At 42.3% G+C, this 23,763-nt stretch overlaps 1 protein-coding gene across 7 annotated transcripts in view; it reads right to left on the bottom strand.

The window, feature by feature from the left end:
• The window catches only part of LIMCH1 (LIM and calponin homology domains 1), an 892,718-nt gene that overhangs the window by 262,596 nt on the left and 606,359 nt on the right, over positions 1 to 23,763 (bottom strand). For 4 of the 7 annotated variants that reach the window (XM_086962708.1, XM_086962704.1, XM_086962706.1 and 1 more), the window contains exons 10-13: positions 10,851 to 11,159; positions 6,680 to 6,937; positions 4,993 to 5,334; positions 3,630 to 3,917 (exon numbers count right to left, since the gene is read on the bottom strand). In XM_086962708.1, the coding sequence (XP_086818834.1) occupies positions 3,630 to 3,917; positions 4,993 to 5,334; positions 6,680 to 6,937; positions 10,851 to 11,159 (1,197 nt within the window). The remainder of the gene's footprint in view (positions 1 to 3,629; positions 3,918 to 4,992; positions 5,335 to 6,679; positions 6,938 to 10,850; positions 11,160 to 23,763) is intronic. The other 3 variants (XM_086962710.1, XM_086962707.1, XM_086962709.1) reach the window with 2 other exon arrangements.

Genomic DNA, 23,763 nt, shown 5'->3' on the forward strand with positions numbered 1-23,763 from the left:
TGAGAAGAACCTTTATTTGTGAGGGACAAAAGAGATCAGATAATTGTTCCTCTAATTTCCCACACTATCCGACCATATGATAAGTTCAGTTCTACTACAACAGGAATAAATTCCTCAGGACGGAAGTATAAACTAAGAACTAGACAAACAGTCCTACCATCTTATATTTCATATTTGTTCAAAAGACTTGTTTAGGCATCAAACTAAGCTGGATTAATCACATATATACCGCTTAAAAACATATGCCAAGATAGGTTCCATGAGTCCCACTGCAAGCTTTGAATGCCAACACTTCAGGCTGGATTCTAGAAGATCTGGTGAAGGTGCTGTACACGTTGCTGTACATCAGCAACTTACTAGATGAACTTGACCCAATAAGAAATGAAATGTAAATGTTTAAGAAATGTAAACCTACTGACAAACAGAACAATAAATGGTTCAATTCTGACTTTCCACAACTCAAAGGGATGGGGATTTAACTCCAACAGCACTGAAAATACACCAGAGGAAAAACTCCAATGCCAAATCCGCATACATGAATTAGGCAGATAACAACTAAAAAGCGTTTTTACTCAACACACATTGTGTGGTTGCTGAAACAAACCTGAGCTGCTCAAAATCTTTCACAAAATCTCTGACTCTGTCCCCATCAAAGGTGAGTCAACAGCTCAACTAATTTCTGTGAAAAACGTCCCAAAATACTTAGAGAGTAAGACTGAAAAGATCCTACATACTTCTCATGTCCCCAAACTAAAACTCAATTCATTGTCATTAAACCCAATATTCCAGTTTCAGAGCACTCTTTCATGAACTTCAGTCAATGGCAAATTATCCGAACCTCCGAGAACATACAAGTTTCTAGGAAGTGCTACAAAAATACAACTGCAAATCCACCCAATGAATAATCCTCCAGCTGCTATTGTTTGGGAATCTGACCAGGCTGTTTGGTTGGAGTCTTCCTACTGGGCTGATCTGCATATGTCTGGTTACTTGTCTGATGGTGGGGGAAAAACAATATACTCAGACATCCACAAGTAATTACTAGTGACAGACTAATTCAAACATTCAACTCATCACTCTTTTGCTTTACTAAGTGCAATGGGTATGCCCAGACATGGACCCCGTGTTCACAGTGCTATAAGATTAAAGCTGCACCCTACTGACAAGGCTTAAATTGGCCGAAACCTGTCTGTTGATTGAGTTCCTGTTCATAGTAGACCTGTCCTGGCAGTTTGGGCTGATTTGCTTAGGACCGTTTCCTGTCTGAGGTGGATTGGTGAGCAAAAAACATATTGGGAGTACTGACCAGTAGCTTAAATTAATTTAAACAGTCAACCCATCACTTTTTCGTTCCTCACCTTGCTCTATAGAATGCATTACATTTCTGGATGACCGAGTAGATGACATTACAGAATTGCAGTAATCATATAAATATGTAGAACGGTCGCTAAAAGCTCCTTAGCATGCACCATTAACCCCGCTTTTTAAAAAGGTGTATGACGATGCCAACAAGCTAGTCATTTATTGACCTATCTCTGGCTTACCATTTCCCAGCAAGGTACTGGAAGCTGAAATTACTTTGCAAGGCCTGTGGAAAAAGACCACAACCTTCATGTCTATGAGTTAGGTTTTAGAGCTAAAAGGTGCACTGAAACCAAACTGGAAGATTTCAGAAGAGACCTTTTGTCATTTTTGGACACAAACAACTCTAAAGTCATTAGTCTCAGACCTGCTGGCAACATGCAACGCAGTGAATCATGACATTCTTTTACAATGACTAAAAGAAGGGACAGCATAAACAGCCCAGGAGAGCAAGTCATTCATGTCAGATCGAAGTCAACAGGTTAGACTCCGCAATGCCACTTCGTCAACCAAATCCATCCCATCCACAGTTCCTAAGGACAACATCTTTTGTCACTATTCCCCAATATGTACATGCAACATCTAGTGGATGGGATTGACCAACTTCAACAACAATTTCAGATGTACACCTATTGGACTTGAGTACAACCAAGAGAAAATGGTTTAGAGGGGTAGCCTATCAGGGTGGTCTATAGTACTTAGATGCTCTAATACTAGTACAATTGAAATAAATTAACATACAAGAGCCTTCTTTAGATCTTAGCGGAAGGAATACTCCGTCAGAAACATGACGGATATCCTGTTCACCGTATTATGATCTCCATAGGATTTAATGAGATCCTAATATGGCGGACGTGATCTCGGTCACGTTGGTGATGGAGTATTCTCCTCTGCCAGGATCTAAATTAAGCCCTCAGTCTTGTCTTGGCTGGACCGCGTGTAATCCACTTTGGCACCAAAACACAAACTTCCACAACCGACAAATGATTTACCATCGAGCTACAAGACTATCCCAGTTTCAGAAAACAGAATCATATCACCCCAACCCTAGAAGAATTTCATTGGTTTTCAATTAAAAAGGATGAAATTCAAAGTCCTGAGATTAGTTTTCAAATCCTACTTAAGACGAAACCCCTGGTACAACCTGGGCCAAGAATTAGATCCAGCAATTCACATTTACATCATCTCCAATATATATAAGAGAAAAAGAGCACAAGGTAGAAATCCCATTGGACTAAAGGCAGTACACCTCTGGAATTTGCTGGATTCTGAGATTGACTGCCATTTTAGCAACTTTAAAAAAAAGATCTGAAAACATTCCTTGTCCAAGAATTCTCTAAATAATCATCAGACTTCATAAAGATATACCCTCAAACATTTTCAAAGGGACAGGGCCAATATACACAATTTTGACTTTTTTCCCTCTTTCTCCTCCATCAATTTGCATATTGTCTCTCAAGCTGAATCAATTCCTGAATCATCTTCTGCTTTCCTTGAGCTGTGAAATGGTTTTAATATCCGGTTAAAGCGTTACAACTTAACTAAATAAAAACTATGCACCTTTTGAGCAAGGTAGGCCTTTCTGACACACAACCATTGAGGGTTGTGCAGCTGGTAGTTACTTCCAAATCGAAACTGAATCTAATTGCTTTAAAGTCTGGAGAAGTAGATCATTGTAAGTGATCTATAGGTAGATGTCAAGTTGCCTTAAAATGGCTAGAAGATGTGTGGCTTGGGGGAAAACTGAGCGAAAAAAACAGAACTCTGCACAGGTATCACGATGTAGCCTTTGTTGCATCCAAGTCCAATGAAGTCATTGGAGTCAGTCGAATGTTTTGTGAGGTAGATTGTTAACATTCATTCTAACAATAGTTTGTTTCTCCACCTATTCTTTTATGTGGGGGGAAGCAGAGTTAAATTGTTAGTAAGAGTTACTTTAAATGGGAGTACTCATAGTATCACCAAAACTAGTGGCAGTTCCCAAAATACTAAGCAGTTAGCTCACTGCTATTGCCTTGTTATGGTATTACATTTCTAAAAGGCACGAATACCCAGTGTTCTCTTGGCGCTGCATCCTCGCATTTTCTTTCATACACCATAAGCTTGCAGCAAGCTCACACCACTTGTTGAGCATCCTCTAATGTGCCTTTCAAACACCAAAGGCAATCAAGAATCCCTCACGAAGCTCACAGCTGTTGCCTTGCATTTTCTAATGCACCTATCAGACATCAGAAGCAGTATAGAGTTCTTGTCTTGCAATTTCTAACCTCTCTTCTTTCTGATGAGTCATAAAGTACATTTCAGGAAAGCTCTTCTTCTGCACACGATGATGAACAATCGAAACTGATGAAATTACATTTCCATCTGGACAAGCCATCTTCCGAAATGCACCTAGCCGTCTCATACCCCGGTCATCTCTAGTGGGGTCTGGGCGACGAGTCTCCTCTTTACTAACTTCCAGCTCTCCACTTAGAATGGTTACAGTCTGCTTCTGAGATTCAAATATTGTAGGAACTTCTCTGGAAACTTCATTTGCCGTCAACATTATCACCTCACTAGTAGGTTTTGTTGACAAGAAGAGAAAAGGATAATTATAAAGAAATAACAAACCAAATTGAATTTGAAGCCAAACATTAAGCAGTTAGTGTGGATAGCGTCTCCAAAGGTCAAAAGATATTATAGGGAATAGTCAATTGAAGCCAAATACCTAACAACATGTGCATAAGGTATGTCTCTAACATGCGTCAGACACTTGAGTAGATGAGCTCAAGAAGGCACATTTTTAAAAACATTCCTTACGGATATTGAAGGACATGATGAATGGATTTGGTTTGCTCAACTAGCATCAGGTCACAAACTATGTAAGCCATTTAGCAAGGGTGCTATTTAGATACAACTGGTAACAACTTCAAATCATGTGCTCTCAATAGTAATTTTTATGCCTCAGCTTGGCCCCTTCACCCCTAGCCTGGCAGATTTCAGTTAAGCCCTAATTCCACACTCTCCACCCACCTTAAGCCTCTGAGCTTTCTGGTGAGACATCTCTAGCCTCTCTAGTGCCCAAACCATGTAGGCATACTTATACTTTTATGACTCACACCCCTCATATAGGAACAAGCTAAGAATTGAAACGCAAACCTTGTGGGGCAGTACCCAATGACACATTTAGGGGTGACCAGGGGTGACTGCTCTTGCTCAGTCTGGGACTTTAAGCCTGTTCGCAAACCCTACTGGTTTGAATTCATTGACACCAGTGACTTATATTCAAGGCAAAACTGTGTTTATAAGGTCTGTTAGAGAGACCCAGCATAGCACTCACATTGAAAAGATAAAGAGTTACAAAAGCTTTCTTAAAGTACCACTTTAGCGAGCAAACAATTTATGAAGTCTGCATGGTGGATGCTTGCCTGAAGACTCCAACATCATTCTTGAAAAAGCAGGCACAAATGTCCTCATTACCCAACAATGGATCTTACAAAGGTTAAGGAATTGGGCTGAAGTTAGTCTTTCCGGTTGCTTGTTAAAACATGACCTCTGTTTTTTTAAAATACCAATGGCGACCTTGCATGCAGTTATCTGGTGACAATCCAAACTCGATGCAGTTAGTAGCCACTAAACAGTCTCAAGTACCTGGGGTCAGGATGCAAGACTTCCTTTTCCAGTTCTTCTTTGTGGGTGCTTGGTGCACAAGCTGGAGAAGTTGACACTGCTGCAGCGCAAGCTTGGGAACTAGATTTTTCTACAGCAGCTTCGTCAACAGGATCAGGCTTAGCTATGCTAAGCTTCTCCCATTTCTGCTGGTCAATCTCGGTAACGGGTCCAAAGTGCACAAACCTCTGCCTGGAGTGAGGCCTTTTTCTGGGCACTCTTGCCTTACGGCAGGCGAGGTCATCCTCAACTGATACTGGCACTTCCGTTGTGGCTTTTGAATCAGATTGATCATTGGGCAACGGAAGCCTGGACTCATCATCACTGACCAGTCAAACATCAAAGAATTGAAAAAGGTAAAATAAGAAATATAGGTTTAGAACAGCAATAAGAAAAAAAAAGAACACTAGAACAGATAAACTAAATGCTAACTGGTCTAATGATGACGCCAAAAGGATGTATGGAAAGAGCCTACATTTCAAGGAATATTTTATGAAAAAGTGGTATTTGGTAAACGTTAAAGAGTGCATCAAACATTTTTCTATTTAATTCATCAACAATAAAACAACTGTCAAATAAAAATGTGTTCGATTGCGAAGGTATAATTATTTGTAGTTCGACAATAAGGTAGGGCCTCAATGAAAGCTAGTATTTCATCACAACAGGTAGACTCTATCCCAGTGAAAAATTATGTTGATTTCTGACACTATTCCCGCCTCAAAGACAATTAATGTTGGGACAGGAGTACAAGGTGGGGTCAAAAAAATGCATCAAACTGTTAGACTGCATTCAAAAGAGGGCCTCCTTTTTCGGGTGAAAACTCATATGTATACATTAATGCTCGGGGCAAAACTTTTGGTATCCGCGCTGTGGAAATGGCTAATGGCCAGTTGGAGACTGGTCTCTCTCGGTTGCTGGTGCTGCATTGCAACCTCCACTGCAGCAAAAAAATCTTTCCTGGTCATGGTTCTGGGTGCAATGTGGTCATTTGATACTCAGTCAGCCACCCACACTGGAAGTGCAATGCAAATCTCTTAAAAGAAATATTTTTCTAGAGTGGCAAGACCCAGTTTCTAAGACAATTTTAAATTACACTGAAGACTCCAAAGAACAATACACCTTGCGTATTCACTCTTCCTGACACCAGGTCGAGCAGCTCGTGAACAAAGGGCATGTAATATCCTCAAAATCACTATAGTAACAGCAGTGTAGAATGAAGCACAAGTATATGCTCTTATACAGATGCTGTGAACAGATGAAATGAGTGAGCAGGTCAGAGGAGGAAGGATAGTGACAAAGAGTAAAGTGAGTGAGTGTGAGGAGGAAGGCATGGACCTGTATGTGTGCACACATCGGTGCATGCATGTCTAAACCACGCTGACTTACAAAGTGGCTGCGGATGTTAGCCTTGTGATAGAGGGCAGAGGAGCGATTCTTATTCACACTACCTATGGAAGAAGGGGTTATGTGGTCTTCAATAGGGCCCTGTGATGTCTATCTTAATAAAACTAAAGGTTCACAGGACAAAGCACATGAGTACAGGGGGGTGCCTTTCTTTCTTAGATGTTTATAGATCTGTGCCTTTTTCCAAACTCTATGTTTCTGTGCATAGCCGTCTATAAAGTGTCCGTTCACATCTACTGAAGTCTAGAAATGTAGCTCAACAAACCTCGTTTCCGTTGACACTTTTAGCCTCTCCCAGGTCTCTAAGTCTGCCTTGGTTATCGAGGCGGTGACAAAGCTCGGAGGCTCCCGAGACTGCGAAGCGCTGCATTGAGTTTTGCGCTTGGCCAAGTCATCTCTCTGAATGTCTGGAATCTTCTCAGGCTCTTCTTCCTCTTCAGACTCATTCTCACAGAGGCTTAGAAATGGATTTTCCTTGCGTGTCAAAATGTGTTTCCCCTCTTCCAATGGCCCCTGTTTTTGACTAGATCAGCAAACGTTTCCACAGGAACAGAAAACATTGCATGGGCGGAGGAACACAACAGCAGCGTGTTAATAGGAATTGGCGCAGTCGATAAAAAGGACAAAATAACAGACATGTTAGAGACCTATAATCACTTGCAATGAAGATCAATTTCCTTTCTGATTAGCACTCCATGCCAGCTTGGACTACAGTAAGACTCCGCCTCAGCAGGGATAAACAAAGGAATCCCTAATGAGTGTCTCCTGCAGATCCCTCTTCAACTTGACAGACACTTCTAACCCCGCCACTACTAAATTTACTCACCATCCTAAATCAAGCCTCTTTGTTGAACATCTGTTCATTTTTTCTTCCCTCACTCAAATTCAAGTTGTTCGACATTTCAAAAAGCCACATTAAAGAAGTCTAAGCTGCAGGAAGAGCTGATATTTCAAACAAACGAAAATGGAGACATCTGCAGAGCATTTTTTATCTTTCTAAAGCTCTCTGAAAGGCAAAAACAACTTGTACCATTGAGCGCATAGGGGAATTTTTATTAAGCACTCGCAAGACACTGTGTTCTGCCCGCACTAAATCAACAAAGTTTATACTCCCGAATGCAAGCGTCTCAATATGGAACTGAGCTACCAAACGTAAAGTGCTCATTGTCTATACGTAATCTCACTGGGACAAGTTCTTTTTAAACGAAAACCACCAGTAACCCTGCCTCACTGTTCATATGCAAAAAACTTTGTGACAGACAGTCAAAATATTCCAATAAGCAAATATCACTTAAAGAAGGAAACAGCACTTCTCTGCCATAAAACACTCTTGTTAGATTGCAGGTGTGACGTCACACATCTTCATTACTTGCTCGCTTTTACTTTTATTTATTTCTGAGGAATTATATGTGGCCTTCTTCACACTGTTGGTATATTTTGAAGACCATGGTTTTCCATTCTTCTGGAGTGTGCTTGACAGCTTGTCCAGTGAAAGGAACTTGTGGCAATGGATAAAAGGGACTTCGCTGCCAATGCTCAATCTTAAACTTTTCTAGGACTTCATATATTGAAAAACTTAAAGCTGTAAGATATGAGCTTAAAAGGAAAAGTCACAGAACACCTGATCTGCAACTGCAAGCAGGGATTCTGTAAGGTGCTGTTTGTTGGCCTGGGACTGATCCAACTCCCAGTGGAATATAGGCAATTATGTAAAAACTGAAATCCAGCACTCAAGGGAAACTAAGAAATCACGAAGCAGAGAACAGTGGCAACATGTGTTTTGTTAATGAGCATACCAGCTAACGTGGTCTGGTCTTGGAGGATGCTACCTTGAGCTTTTTCAAGGCACTGATGGGATTATTAAATCGTGTTTGGTTGTGGTATATATTTGAGCTTGTTATGATTACAGTCTAGGGTTCATAACTGTGCGCTTGACCGCTTTAACAGTCTTAACTGTTGCCATTGTGGATAACAAAAACAGCAATGTTTTGCATGAGGGACTATTATGATCACATTGCGGTGGTAAAATGGTTACCAAATGACAAATATTCTACTAAATAGTGGATCTGGCAGCCTATAACAGAAGCTTTTTCTCAATGGAACCGACACATCAAGTTAAAAGGGGACACAGGAATTGAGCTGCCAAGCTGAAGTCTATACTTCTTATTCTACAAATTTAGAGAGACATATAAGCCACGAATGACTGCTGGTTTTATTATTTGCAGGATCTCATTCCTTACGCCCAGTCCTGTGACACTTCTCAAATTCTTTGAGTTTAACACAGAAGGCATATTACAGAAGTTGTGTAGGTTTAAAGCACAGCTTGGCCAACAATATCTAGAATTCTATCTGAGTTGGATGATTAAAAATGCTTGATTCTATATCTAAGGGGTTGCAGAAACTGTCTGACAGGAAAGGAATTGGTTCAGGTTGTATACAACAACCGCTCCATGGCCATCATTTGCAGTAAAGGACCTCATGCATATTACTGAGAAGGAAGCTGTGGTATGTTTAACACAAAAGTGGACCTCTGGAACAATGGAGCTAGTTTTGTGCCTACCCCACTCGTCAAATGTGTGTGCTAAAATGGAAAGCTTCTGATAAAAAATACCACCAATGTGGTCAATAAATAAGTCTCTCATCCATGTTTTTTCTTTATTTTGAATACATAGTGTCATCTAGCTAGGCATGCAGGTAATACGTGCCTTTCAGGTGTTGAAACTATTAGGTAAAACAAAAATCAACATGTATGACCTTAATAGGACTTTAGTCATAACATTCTGAGTAAACATTTTCTGCTCCTGGGTTTGTGCCATTCTCGCTTGAATTTTGGATGGCCCATTAACTCCAGATCAACCCAGAAGGTAATTACTAACCCAAACCTTCTGATGTAGCAGCAAGAACATGCACAAAATCACGTGAACAAAAAAATCCAGGTTCTTCCCTATGCATCCCAAATTAATAATTGTGTGCAAAAATTACCTTGATGCTGTGGAAATAGGGAATTTGTACTGAGGGTTTTTACATCTATTACAACATAACTGAATAAGAGCCAATACTCAAAAAACTCCAGTCCTACATGTATTTTAGGCATTTTTTAGCTAAATGTGTGCCGTGCCTAACATAAGAAATGCTTTTATAGACAAAGGCTGGACATTTAAGCAGCGGAAATAAAGCCTGATCCTGCCCATTTAAACATTCCGTTAGACAAAATCTTATTTTCAATCTTCTGAAAATCTTGCCTTTCATAAAGAGGTGTAGAGCTCAGAAACGAGGGCAGTCTTTTTTAGTTACTTACAGGGTGAAAAAGATTGTTTTGACAATTGCCACCTCATAATAAGTCAAGAAGAAAATTCAAACAAACTGCCACACTTCAATACAATCAAGATAAGATCAATCACCAACAGAATACCTTAAGTGCTGGTTAGTTAGCTGCCACTTTACTGAGGGGTAAGCAAACAAAGTGTTATCAGGTGACTTTAGTCAGAGCAGATAATTAAATTGCAGCACTTCAAAGAGCAAGGAGATGTCAGGGAAGAGAGGAATATATATTGTTACGATCATATGATAAGCCACTTCCATGGCGCATGCTAAGGAGCTGTGAACGCAGAGGATGGAATGGGGAGCTCGAATAAGCTACTTTAGTACGAAACGGCATATGAAAAAATGAGTAGATTTAATGGAAATAGGGACTAAAGGTATCCAAATAGAAACGTTTGCTTACAATCACCCTTGACCTTTGGTGTGGATATCCGCTAATTACTAGAATTGTTCAGAAATATTTGCAAACCCCGAGATTCTTGTGTCCCTTTAAAAGCAATATGTTAGGTTTCATATGGTGATTATAACTGCAGTTTTTTTTCTTTTCCAAGCAGTGCAAACAGTTGTTCGTATTATACAATTTAATGAAAATGTATGGGATTTCAGGATGGATCTCAGCAATAATAAGTAATGAAACAAAGATCAGCGTAAAGATATGCACTCAAATAGGAACTAAAATACTGAAAATCAAAGGAGTGATTAAAGACGCAGCATATATAAAATTTAGGCATAATCCCAACTCTGGAGCACTCCTCCAATTCTGATCTGCATTAAACCTAATTCCATCACATTCACAAGACATTAAAAACTCCATTCTTAAATCTTTAATGTTCTTTGGACCCATTTCCTCAATATCGCCATACCACTACTCCTATCCTAGTTTCACTTGCTCTCTCACCAAGAAAGTTGGTAACTACTTCCGGCTGCCTGAGCCAAACACAAAATCCGAAAATTAATACACTAAAGAAAAATGGACTAGTACCTAGAGTGCAGCTTTCTTTAAATGAGAAGCAGACTTAATTCTTATAAACTTGATTCTGAACTAACACGCCTACTCTATGCAGTACAAGATACAAAAGAGGGAAATGTAAAAACACTTGGGTTGTCTGCAATACCTGGTCAGAGCTGGGCTCGTCCCCGAAAGCTCCTGTGCGGGCAGTCGGTTATCTTCTTGCTGGTTTCCTTTTTGGACTTTGTGCAGTCCGAGAGGAACCTGATTGACTGGGGTTGGCTTGGCTTGGTTCATCCTTATTCTTCGTGTTGCAAGGTCATCCTTCTGGATATCGGGAACTCTGCACTCATCGTTGTCCTCCTCAGAGTCCGAGCCCTTACCATGATAGCCTGCCAAAAACGTGTTTTCTTTGCGAAGGATGATATCTGGTGTTCCTGGCTTGGTGCCTTGATCCTCAGAGGTTTGATTATGACTAGCAGGTAAGAGTAAACATTATTCTGAACTCCACGTGGGAAACGATGGAAAAAAAAACACACAACGCCCGGCGCAAATGAATGCTGTTAGTAATAAACCACATCCACAATGTCAAGAGTAAACCAAACTCAAAACTTTTATTTATGACAAACAAAGTGTTGTGTTCTCTTCTGAATACTCAACCAAGCAGGGCGGCCATTTAATAGCCACAAAAATACTGACATTCACAAACCTTTTATCCAAAAAAAGGGTATTATCTGATAAACTGAGATTGATTTGGGAGCACATATAAGGCAACAATGTTACACAGTTTTGCCACAGATTAAACAAATGCATGCTTCAAACATTCTCCTTAGTATGTCAATGTTGCCCTCCTCAAAATAAGTCTTTTAACATACTTTATTTAGATTTTATTGGGTTATTTTCTAAATAGGATGTTATAGTGCCTTACAACTCTGTAAAGAAAAGGAACACACTTACTTAGCAATAGGTTACAAGATGGTCATACTATTTCACACTGTAGTCCTTGGCATCATTCGCATTAGTGCGAATCCACATTTGTATTTCGAACAAAGTCTTTTCATAATATATATTTATTAGGTAGAAGGACGTGTTGGTCCCTATTAGGAGCAACTCTTTAGTTGAGTTTTAAAGGTGGTAAAGGAGGGTCCCATCTTAATTCAACAAAGATGTTATTCTTTATCTTGGGAACAAGACCTGAGAAGGCACGGGACAAGTTGAGGCTTGGCAGTATTGTTTAATTTAACTTCATAGAGGATAATATTAGTACTGATAAAATGTCTATCACTGAAATTGTATACTGGAGTACAGCTCAAATACTCAGCTTTGACTACTGTTCGGGGAATTAGGACTCTGAATAATGAGAAATGGAAATCTAGGCTCAAGTCTAGTTGCGAGGACCAAATCGCCCTCCATAAAGACTGAAGAGACAGTGTTTTAAGAGAGATTTTTGGTGACTTTTTAAATGAAATGTACACGTAGGCTGTGCAGCTAATCTTCCTCTCTATGTTAGCATATGCAATGTGTTAGTACGACCTTTGTCGTGTTCTATTGCTGGTAATCTGCTGTAAAAGATGAACAAAACATTTTTTGACAAGAAAACAGAAATAACGGGTTTGTAAATTGAACTTGAACCCTATATACAGTCTATATTAATTTGTACAGTGCAGATAATGTATAATATTGGTCTTTTATATTTGCTTTGCTGTAATGCACAATAACAATTCTGTAAATCCAGGAAAGAAAAAACATGGAATGCACCTCACCAGCCATAGGTGGCATCTTGCTGAAGAGCCATTCACAAACTCGCTTAATGATGCTTCCCCTATTAGTACAAATTCTAAATAGAACATTTTTAATTGACTATTATTCAATAGAACCTGCTTTTAGGCGCATCCTGCATGGAGTGTGTTGTCAGTTAGAGCAGACCTGGAGGTATAGGAGTTGCCAAGCGAATATGCTGGGGGCATTTTTCAAATGTTGACAGAATGGTTTAGTGGGAGCCTGCAAAGGCGTACTACAGCTGAATTGCAGTAGGGCGGGCTTTGATTGGCTAGGATGGGTACAGGTGTGCCTAGCAAGGTGGGCAAAGGTGCAGGCAAGCGACCTCTTTGTTAAGTGTTTGGTGGAGGGGTCCTTATTACAGATGTGTTTTGGTGAACTGCATGTGTTTTTTGTCTTTGTTTGGGTTTCATAAGGGCATTGTAGGCTCATTGTTGGCCACAAGCCAGGCAGACCCTTCGGCATCACGCTTCACAAATTTGGTGATTGGGTATAATCCAACGCTGCGCCCAGACTTTGGTCATGTGCGGCGGGCCCTTATGCAACTATTTGTAACCCTTCATGGGTCCTCCATAATAACGCCCTGGGGAAGGGTGAACTGAGGCTTGCGCCAGGCACCCAAGTTATGGCGAGTTCCCCAGGCACCCAGAAGGATGCCAGGTGGTCCCCACAGGGATGCCACTGGAATTAAGGTGGTCAGTATCTGAGATGGCCCTTCTCCCTAGTTTGGGAGTGGAAATTATTCTTAAAGAATTCGGCAGGGGCCCCACAGTGATGGCAAGGGGCCATAAGTATGAACTACTGGAAGGACCAGTTGGGCAACCAACCATGAGTGCAATAGGTAGGACTTGGGAGGGTTATGCAACAAGAATTTCTTGACTACCTTTCGATGCCTCTAATAATATTGAATGCATCTATTTTGAATTCATTCATGCAAATGTTTAATTATGTTTTTAAATGTGAACAAGTTGTTTTAGTGTTAATAAATACAGCCCAAGAATCATTCTCAAAATCAAAAACATACAATCTAATTTCAGTAATTGTGTGGTAACTTGATCTTGGGGCCCTTACCTGGCTTGACGGGTCCCCTACTTATTTCACAGGCATTATTATTTTAAGATAATAATAAACCCATTACTGGAAGCAAAACTTTAGAATCAACTGAGCCTCTTTCCCAATGACTACTTATTTCACAGTGATGTTTGTGTTCAAACCAATAATCTGGCCAGTTGTATACGGTTTATAGTCCTATCCACTGTCCCTGTGTCAATCAGCATCTTTATCTTGGGCTCTATATTTGATTTGTCATATACAACTTCCATAATAACTGACTGAGATCATTGGTCTAAAGAACACATTGCACCTCCCCTCGGTGTCTGAAATGATTTTCCAGCCACATACCCAGAAGGAGTCATGTGGACCGGCTAAGTGAGGCAGACATAAAATATTCCTAAACAATCATGGTGTTAAGCACCTACTTTGGTAATGAAGTTGTGTCCAACCTCAGAAGGTAAAGGGAGTGATTCAGAGTTTCATGATGTGGAACATATACCAACAATTGGAAGATGTCCCATCCACCCTTTTACTGTGAATACATTTTGGCATTTGTCCTGCATCTACAAGCACTAACAACCCACAAAGAAGGAATACAAGTTACCCAGAGTAACGTACATTCCTATCTGTGATTAGTGGAGCATTTTCAAAATGAAGCAATCAAAGTCTCAAACGACAAAACAAAGATGTATCATCCTATGTGGGTTTAAAACACAATATGAACCATTTGCCAAATTTGATGAGTGACTATCTGGTACAACCTGGTCAATATCCACTAATCCTTGTGAGTTAACGATTTCGTACATCATGCCTCTTCCTCTCCTGTGAATAATCGACTGTTGGTTGCTTGGGACCACTTTGCACAATATATATTACAAGTCTAAATGCCCTTGGCAGGAAGTGAGGTCTGTGCTCCCTACATATCATTACAAACCATCCAGTATAAATAATTGTTACACTGTAGGAGAACAACACCATAGTCAGTCTAATTTACTTTAAAAAAAAATCGGATTTGTAAGAAAGGAACTGTTTTTCAAATCTATGAAAGAGCTGCACTTTAAATGTATTTTATATGCTTCTTGACCTCTCACAGATCTATAGGGCTTAACCTTTGAGGAGCCTGTTTGACCTGTCAGCCTTAGGGTGATCTACCCCCAAACCTTTTGCCTTCCTCCTCCACATTTTTCTGATCTCATTTTTGTTGGCGTTAGGATTGTGCACTTTACTAATACTAAGCAGGGCTAAAATGTATGTGCTCGCTCCTTGAAACATAGTAACATTGGCTTGTCTCCAATTGGCATATTTAATTTACTTAGAAGTGCCTAGTAAAGTGGTACTACTTGTACTCAGTGTCTAAGTTATAAGCTACTAGTGGGCCTTCAGCACTTTTTGAACCACCCACTTAAGAAGTCCCTTTAAAGCGGTCTCAGGCCTGCCATTGCGGACTGTATGTGCAGTTTTTTTTTTGAAAACCTTTATTGGACATTTCAACCAGGTACAAACACGGGCCTACAACCCCCAAGGCCGGCCGCTAAGCAGTTGCAACACAATAAAACGATCGAAACCCAGACTCAGCATCCCGGGGAGCAGATTCGCCACGTCCACAATACGTACTGGTTGTAAAACATATCAAGTTGGTGACAGGATACAAAAGTTTCCATTTTATAATATAAGATAGAAGGATCAGGTGCCATACAATATCTCAAGTTGCGAAAAAGGGGAGGGCGAAATAGCAATATGTCCACAGTTAAATCATCTTCGTGTAAGTCAGCGGCGTTAAGACATACTATTCAGGATAAGCGAGCGTACAAGTACGGTTCGCGCCAGCTAAATGTACGCCCAGTGGCACTGAAACATCGCGAGAATTGAGGCACATATGAAAAAGCAGAGATGGACATAAAAATGAACCCATTACACTGACCCGGAAAAGAAGAAAAGAAAAGGGGCAAAGAAAGATAAGAAGAGAAAAGGGCCATAGAAATAAAACGAAAAACAAAACTCCCATCCCCCAACCCCCCACCCTACACCCCTGCTGATGACTATGGCCTACCCCCCTAGCAGCGTGCCTGTCGCCCAAGAACTGAAACCCGAAATATAGAAAGACCCAGAGAAAGACTGAAAGAAATTAAACCCCACCCAAAGAGGGGAAATGGAGGAGGGCTATAATCTACGTGCTCCCGGTCTCTCCCCCCCGCCCTAACAAAGGGGTCCCCCCGAAACTGACGCATTCGAATAGTCCAAACTGAAAAAGTACCCCGGGGGGAACCGCACACCTTGCCCCGGACTCCGTTAATCTAATGAAGCAGTCCTGTTACCGATAAAACCACAATGAACAACCCAAACAACAATCTCAGCCTTGGCCCCGTCGATCAAATTCGCCGAGTCCCTCAGATGAATAGAGCCCCATCATCAAAATGTCAAAAGTTACACAGAAGTGGTCGGAACATGGTTCAGTAGATGGAAAAAGAACAGCAGATCCCAAAGTAATCAGCTGGTACCAACGATGCCCCTCCCCGTCTCCGAAGCCAGGCATTATCACATCCGCCATCTTGATAAACCGACTGGGGAGGGGGTACGACACAATCCAAAACAGTTCACAGTACCAATTAAAAGGTTCCAGGATGGGGACAGCAGTTGAATGTTCCGACAGCTGCAAAATCGGGGATTCCAAAAAATTAATTGAGTCACCGATCACAGCCCATTCTAGTAGTTCCACTTCTGTAGGGGCAGGCACAGCTTCCAGCACCGGGTCTAAGTGCGCCACTGGGGCGTCGATCAAAAGGCAAGCTGGCTACCGGGTCTCGGGCATCAAGTCAGGATCCGGTCTCAGTCCTTTAATTCCATCTGCCGCCGACAACAGGCTGCAGACCTGGGCTGCCACAGTCGCCTGAAGTGCCTCAAGGGCCGCCAGCACCGCCCGCAATGACGGGCCACTTTGGGCCTGCTCCGCCCGGTTCCATATTTCCTCAGGCATAATGATCCCCATGGAGAGGGGCCTTCTCCGGGGTAAGATTAGCCGGAGCAGGACTGAGCCGTGAGGGACCAACCGGCAGCATGCATTAGTGCGCGACGAGACTCCAACCCAAGGTGCGCCGGCGATGCAAGTGCCGGGCCTCCGGGTCAGGGACCCCCGCAACACAGCACCGCGCATCACTCGTCTCTTCACCTCCAACTCAACACCAGGCTGCCGATGGTAGCAAAGCAATCCAAAAATTCCGAAAGTTCCAGAGACCGGACCCTGCTGCCCTCAACAGTCCGCTGTTGTTTAACTCGGACCCGGCTAGACCAGCACTCGAGACCCCGGCTTCCAGACTGGGTTAGGCCACAAATCGGTCCTCGATGTTACTCCGCTCCACAATGTCGGAAAAACCCCGGGATAACACCATCGGAGTGCGGATTAGTTCACACACACGGATCCAGGGCAGGAAATCAGGATAGGTGACAGGATCTTGGAGCGTAAGACGGAGGTCAGCGGAGCCGGGAGACTATGCAGCCATCTTGCTTGCTGTCGTAGCTCCTCCCATGTATGTGCAGTTTTAAAGTGCCATTTCGACATAGGAAAATAAACCTTTTTGCCAGAGACAAACCTCCCTTTTTAATACAAACAAGTAACCCCTGGTGTGGGCCCCTAACGGCACAAAGGGCAGGGTGCAATGCATCTAAAAAGTAGGGTATGTAATCTTAAGTTTTGCATGTAATTGTGGAGTAAAACTCTCAAATTCGTTTTTTCACTACTGCAAGGTCTGCTTCTCCCATAGGATAACTTTGGGGTTATCTTATTGCAGTTAATAAGCTGGAACTTCGAAACAGGAACAGGTAAACATTTCATGGTTGGTGTCTTTGGAACTGTAATGAAATATTTTCTTGCATAGTGAAGTCAGAATTTAGCATACTATTTTGAAAATGCCATTTTTAGAAAGTTGGCATTTTCCTGCCTTAGCCGTTTAATGCCTGCAGCCTGTCTCTGGGTCACATAACTTGGTGTAGTTGGTATTTGTGCATTCCTCCTAGACAGCCACATTCAACAGAGAGCTTAGGTGTGCCTGGATAGGCCATCGCTGGAAGGATGGGAGGGAGAAGATAGGCACAGCCCCACTTAAACCTGACTAGGCTGTGTCTTGCCTTCACACAGAGGATTACATATCCTTTAGTTAGTCTGGGGAGGCAGGAAGCATGTGCACGTCAAAGGGAAGCCTCTAGAAGCTTCTCCCACTTCGAAGGAGGCACCAGGTATAAATACTGGACCTCAGACACCAACCCTTCAGTACACTTCTGGACCTGTGAAAGACTCTTCCAGGAAGAAGGACTGCAATGCTGCTGAACGTACTTCCACTCAGCTGGACTGCTGCCCTGAAGGATGGCTGCCTGCTTTGCTGATCTGCTGCCTTCTTGCCTTTCCTGGGTGAGAAGGACGAGACCTGTAGCCTGTACCCATGTAACCTCTGGAATACCCGGGATCGGGGAAAGCCAAGGTAAGAGAATCAGACCCCAAACAGTAGTAGCTGACCAATTGAATTATTGGATCAAAGTAAAAGGAAGGTATAGAGAAACGTAAGGAACCAATAAAGAAAACCATAAGGTATGTTCAAAGACAAAGAACCATCAATGAAATAAGCATAAGGGAATGTCAACGATACCCATTAGCAGCATGGTTCCTTATGCCTGTAGGAGGCTCTCACCGTCCTCCGCATGAATACCGGTTCCGGTATTCGCCAACGGAGGGCACTGTGCTAAGAAACGGCCGAAAATGCAGTTTGTATGCTGCTAATGGCATATGATGTTCTCGCAGGGAAACCACGAACTTGGGAGGCCCAGCTGGGCACTCTACCACATGCAGTTCCCACCAAGAATGAAGGAAGCAGCCGCTCGACCTCCTCCGCTTATGTGCACAGCCTTGTGCACCGTAGCAATACCTTTTTGATGATACACACAATGAAAAGCAGAGACGCAGCAAACACCTCCATGGCGTGCGTCTCTGCTAAGGTCATACACATGTACACACTCACGGGTAGTGAGGACGGGGGCAGAGAGCAGCCGCTCGATCTTGCCTCCGAACTCCTCGGTTCCTGTTTGGTGGTTCTAGACGATATCAAGCGAGACGCTGCAGCCACCCCTGCAGACGGCGTCTCCTCCAAGTCTCGTCCGGTGATTCTCAATTAGTGTCCAGCTGACACTCGGTTCTACAGGGTCGGGTAGCGAGATGCGGCGAACAGCCCTTGGCCTCACATACCTCTCTCGCTCTCAGGGCGGCTGCGGGTGAATAACGCCACGGTGCGTAGTTCAGGGCAGCCCTCGAGGTCGACAATGAATCTTAATATCCGACGCCGAGGCTATGATGAGGCCGGCTATATGTAGGCGTTACCAGTCGTTGCACAGACCTCGCTAAGCATGCTGCTCCTTGTAGTTCTGCTTTTTCAGCGCCGCTGCTTGTTTCATGAGCCGGATCGCTGCAATACAGGAGCCAGCTGCATGGGAGAGGAGGGGGAATTTATGAAAACCCAGGACCACCAGAGTGACTTCAAGTGCTAGTCTCTTGTAACCAGCACCTGGACTCTGTAACTGAGAGCCCTATCCTGCCCAGTGGTACAACCCGAGTCCTGGATCCTTGGAAGGGAGTCTGAAGGTGATCTGCCAGCCCATCTGTGGATCCAGCAGAACCAACGTATCTCCTCTGCTGTAATGATTCTTCATCGCAAGGAATTCGCATCGACCTTGCAGCCTCATCAGAACCGCCACTGCGCAGTAGTACATCCCCAATACAGGCCCTCAAATCACACGTCTCTCAACGTCAGCAGCGTCGGCGACAACGCAGGACTTTGCATCGCAAGCTCCACAGTCTCTTTGGAACAAGCCAATGTGAGACATTCTCAATGCAGGACTTAGCATCGCAAGTATCCCTCGCCGACAGCCTCCTCGACGACAATGCCAGACCTCACTTCACAGCCTCACAGCTCCCCCGGAGCAGACACTGAGTAACGCATCTCTGACCGGCTGGTGACGCATCCTCAACACAGGACCTCACAACACACCGCAACCAGGATTTAAGGCACTCTTATTCAGTGGGCCGAACTGGGTTCCTGTAGACTGCCTGCATATCTCCAGTTCTACTGATTGGATTTTTTTGGTCGTTTCGGTTTTGTGCTATTTATTAAAATTAACTCTGTTTTTCTAATCTGGTGTGGGATCCTTTTTGTGGTGCTTGTTCATTTTGTTACTGTTTGAAGGTTTGCACAAATGCTTTACAATTTGCCTCATAGTTAAGCCTGAATGCTCTGTGCCATGCTACTCGAGGGTTGAGCCCAGGTTAATTTAGAGTTTGCTTGTGGCTTCAATCCTGACATGAATTGTGGTTACCACTTGAGTAAGGATCCACCTCTCTAAACAGTCCACCAATTTCTAAGAAAGATTTTACTAATTTACAAAACATCCCACAAAGTAGAAAAATGGACTCAGCAAAAACCTGGTACGTTTTCCCCTGCCCCATGTTTTCACTTCTCAAACAAATTCTGATCGCTAGTTAACACCTGGTTTGCAACGTTTTTGAGCTTCGAAACAAGAATTCTTATAGATAGTGTTGCCTTAGAATGTAACCAAAGGGGGTGGTCATCATCAACTAATATTCAAAAAGCACCCAGCAGTCATTTTCACTCCAAGCATTCCCTCAGCATTCATTCTACTCTTATAAAATTAGTTGATGGAAATGTTTATCAGCCAAAACACTATTTTTTGTATTCACAGCAAAGAGAGTAGTGTTGGCCCTGGGTGGTCACAGTGATGTTAGTGCTACTACATAGAAAACTAGCGCTCAACATCTTCATGATTCCACTGCTCGGGAATCACTAAGCATAAACAAACGCAACAGGGAATGCTGTATGAACAAAAGGAGTTTACTGAAAGTTCAATAGGTCAAATGTTCACCCTGTATTTAGTCAAGGAGTTTGCCGATGGTTGGTTCTATATCTTCTGCTGAGTTTGTTCTACTACTATTTCTTTTGCAAAAAAAAACCCACACATATTGTATAGCAGACCAAAGTAAAGAATGCATTTTCTGTGCTATAGGGCAATTCTTGAAAAGGTATCAAAGTATTATCAATGGTAAGCATTTCTTTAGCAAAACCATTGGTTTAAAAGCAAGTGCCCCCTAACTGGGAGTATCAAGACTAATAGTTTTCAAAGAGGTGAATTCATTAAGTATCACACAGGAGAAGAAATGATAGGGTAAAAAGCGTAACAAACTAAATGAGAATTTAACTGGACAAGTGACATCTGACCAATGGTGCTGTCCAATGATAAGCAAGCTTTGGGCTCTTTAGTACACATTGGCAGACTAGATGCCTCTGGTAATCTGTCCCGGTCATTTAATTAAAATGCACATACACGTGTAATTTACACTTGTATAACGTGTATGTGAAACTCATGGTTAACTTACTTTGAAGGCAAAGGGAATATTCCCAGAGGAGTTAAAACAGTAGTCATGATCTGTATATACAATGATAGTTTACAGTAGCAAAGCAAGGTATTTTAAAGAAGGTTTGTTGAATCACAAAGCAAAAGTGTACGTTTGTGCTTTTCTTAATTGTAACACACACCCATTGCAAATGTGTTTAAATTAACAATTTTACAAGAGAAATTTGAAGTGATTTATTTTTATTGTTAATTTTTCATAAAAGAATATAATCTCGAACTTTTTTTTTTAAATCAAGGGGAAAATCTGTCTTTTTCGCTTTAAATTTGGTAAATTGAAAACCTGTTTATTCGATACTCATTAAAAAAAAAAGAGAAAAATGTTACATTTCAGGAAAGAAAATCCACAATTTCCTTGACTGAGTGTAAGATCCCTGCTCAGGACTTGCAGCAGAGCTTGTTGCAAAATGTTATTCTTTATACAAATCACATCGATTTGCATGAGCAATTTACAGCAGGTGTAGTTTACTCAGGTAACTCAACGGAATGTGTGTGAATCAGCATAAGTAAGCAGTGATTTACAAGTGGCAACTCACTTCTCAGCCGTTTCTCAGTATCCTCCTTGGCAGCTGTAACTTTGTCCAAACTTAAGAGACTGGTGACTCTAATCATTACTACTTGCATGCACTGCACCCACTGCTCGCCTATGGTTAGGGTCTCAAGTGGATGCTTTTGCACACATGAGCTGTCTAGAAGCCGCCTCATGTAGAGTCCGGGCATGATGCAATAATGTTCTATCCAATACCCTCTCACTTGCAAACGTAAAAGAACATAGACCAAGCATGTCTAAGTCTTCAAAGAAATTGAACCTAAAATGAGTGAACTGACTGTTTTGGTTTGGAGTCAGACATCCAACCGCTAATGCTTGTGTGTTAAAAAAAAATAGGAATCTATCAGAGATTGTCTGCACTGGGATACCCAGGCAATGATCCATCCTGCTGTTAGAACAGGCTGCCACCACTGCATGACCTTGAGAGCCAGCCAGCTTCTGGAAGCAATATTGCTCACTCTCTATTATTACATTTCCAACATAGCATCCATTGGACTCCATTAAAAAAAAAAAATTAGTACACAATTAAGCTCAACAATCTTTTTTGAGCCAAAACACACTAGAAATATAGAAAAAAGCTTCTGGAAATGGGAGCATTCTGGCAGGACTTGTACCCACAGATAACAGCATCAAGATTCACCAAATAGGCTGATGAAACACGACTTTGATTTAAAGTCTCCCATGCTGTAGACATCCAACACCTCAAACCCTGCTTCCACATCATCCAAACCAGGATGTCCAGCACCTACCTGAAACTTAACCCAAACAAGACAGACTTCTTGTTATTTGCCAAGATCAATAAGAAAGATACATTACGGAATTGACTCAATTACATGAACCCTGACAGCTGCGAACATCAACATTCAGCAGATGCCAATTCTCTTAGAATCGCCCTGAACACCAACCTCGCCGTTGAGGAACACATTGCCAAACAAGTGCGATCTAGTACCAGCTCTCTCGTCTAAAGTAGGTGAACCCGTTTCTTCCAGAAAGCGACGTCAAAACTACTGTTTAAGCTCTCGCAGTCTCACATCTGAATGGTGGTTAAGTCCTACTCCAAAGCCTCCCAGACATCATACAGTCACCCTTTATGGGCACCCTACATGCTGCTGCATGTCTCATCCAAAGCCATCAAGAAATATAATTCCAGAACTCCATCATGATGAAACTCCATTGACTACCCGTGCCAGTCTAGTCTTCAAAACCAACTGCGTCATATACAAAGCCATCACAAACAGCACCCACTTTTCTTGCAGACAAGCTCACCAGCTCTGATGGTTCTAGCACACCCGAAGTCAGGACCCACAGAACTGCAGATTAAGAAGTGTGAAAAAGAAAGAACAAGACAGAATGCTTTTTCCAACTATGCCTCCAAGATCAGGCACCACATTCCTATATCCATCAGGTCAACTACAATGCTGCTACAATTTAGGAAAGAGTTGAAGATGCACCTCTTAAAAGAACACTACATTACATTACATTAACGGTCCACAGCCCAGCTTCCGCTCCTGTTACTCGTTGACTTCATGCTCTTCTATGACCATTTCATGCAACGCTACCCTGTCTTTTGGCTAGGTTCACTCTATAAAAATACTGTATACGTACATACTTCAAGCATTGATGAGAAATTTGGACACAGGTTTCGGCAGCATGCCTTGGGACACATAGCACAGCATTCCTGCATTCATCCACTCCCCCTTGTGAATTTCATGAATTGCAACAGCTACAAGTTCATTACTCTGCATCTATAAAATGACGCAAGTGTATTTTCAGACTCATCCCATCACACTCAGAAGATAAGCCCACAGCTGTGCAGTCTTTGCCCTCTTTAGCCTAACATTGATTTCCTAACTGAAAACTTTAATGCAGAGAGACAGGTGTCCCGCAGAATGTCAGACCACGGACTGCACCGCTTCAGTCACCACCTTACTGGAATGGAATGATTCACATCAGAAGGAATCTGTATGCCTTGCCAGCTTTTTAACGGAGCAGCAGGAATATGCTCCATGCTGCACCAGACTATCAAGCTTGGCCACACTGCCGCTGCCAGGAAATATACCTCTGCAGGGCACCCACTGTTTTCTTTCTAGTGGCTTCTCCCTATGGAGTTGGTCTCAGCGTATTTGATACTTTATGACACTTTATTAACAAGAACAGGCAAAGCCAGTATGTTTTGACTTTTGGGACCTACTTGCTTTGCCAAAGGTCTTTAGCCTTGCTGCCCAGCATCCTG

Source organism: Lissotriton vulgaris, chromosome 3_1 (genome assembly GCF_964263255.1).
Source record: "Lissotriton vulgaris chromosome 3_1, aLisVul1.2, whole genome shotgun sequence".
Classification (NCBI taxonomy): Eukaryota; Metazoa; Chordata; class Amphibia; order Caudata; family Salamandridae; genus Lissotriton; species Lissotriton vulgaris.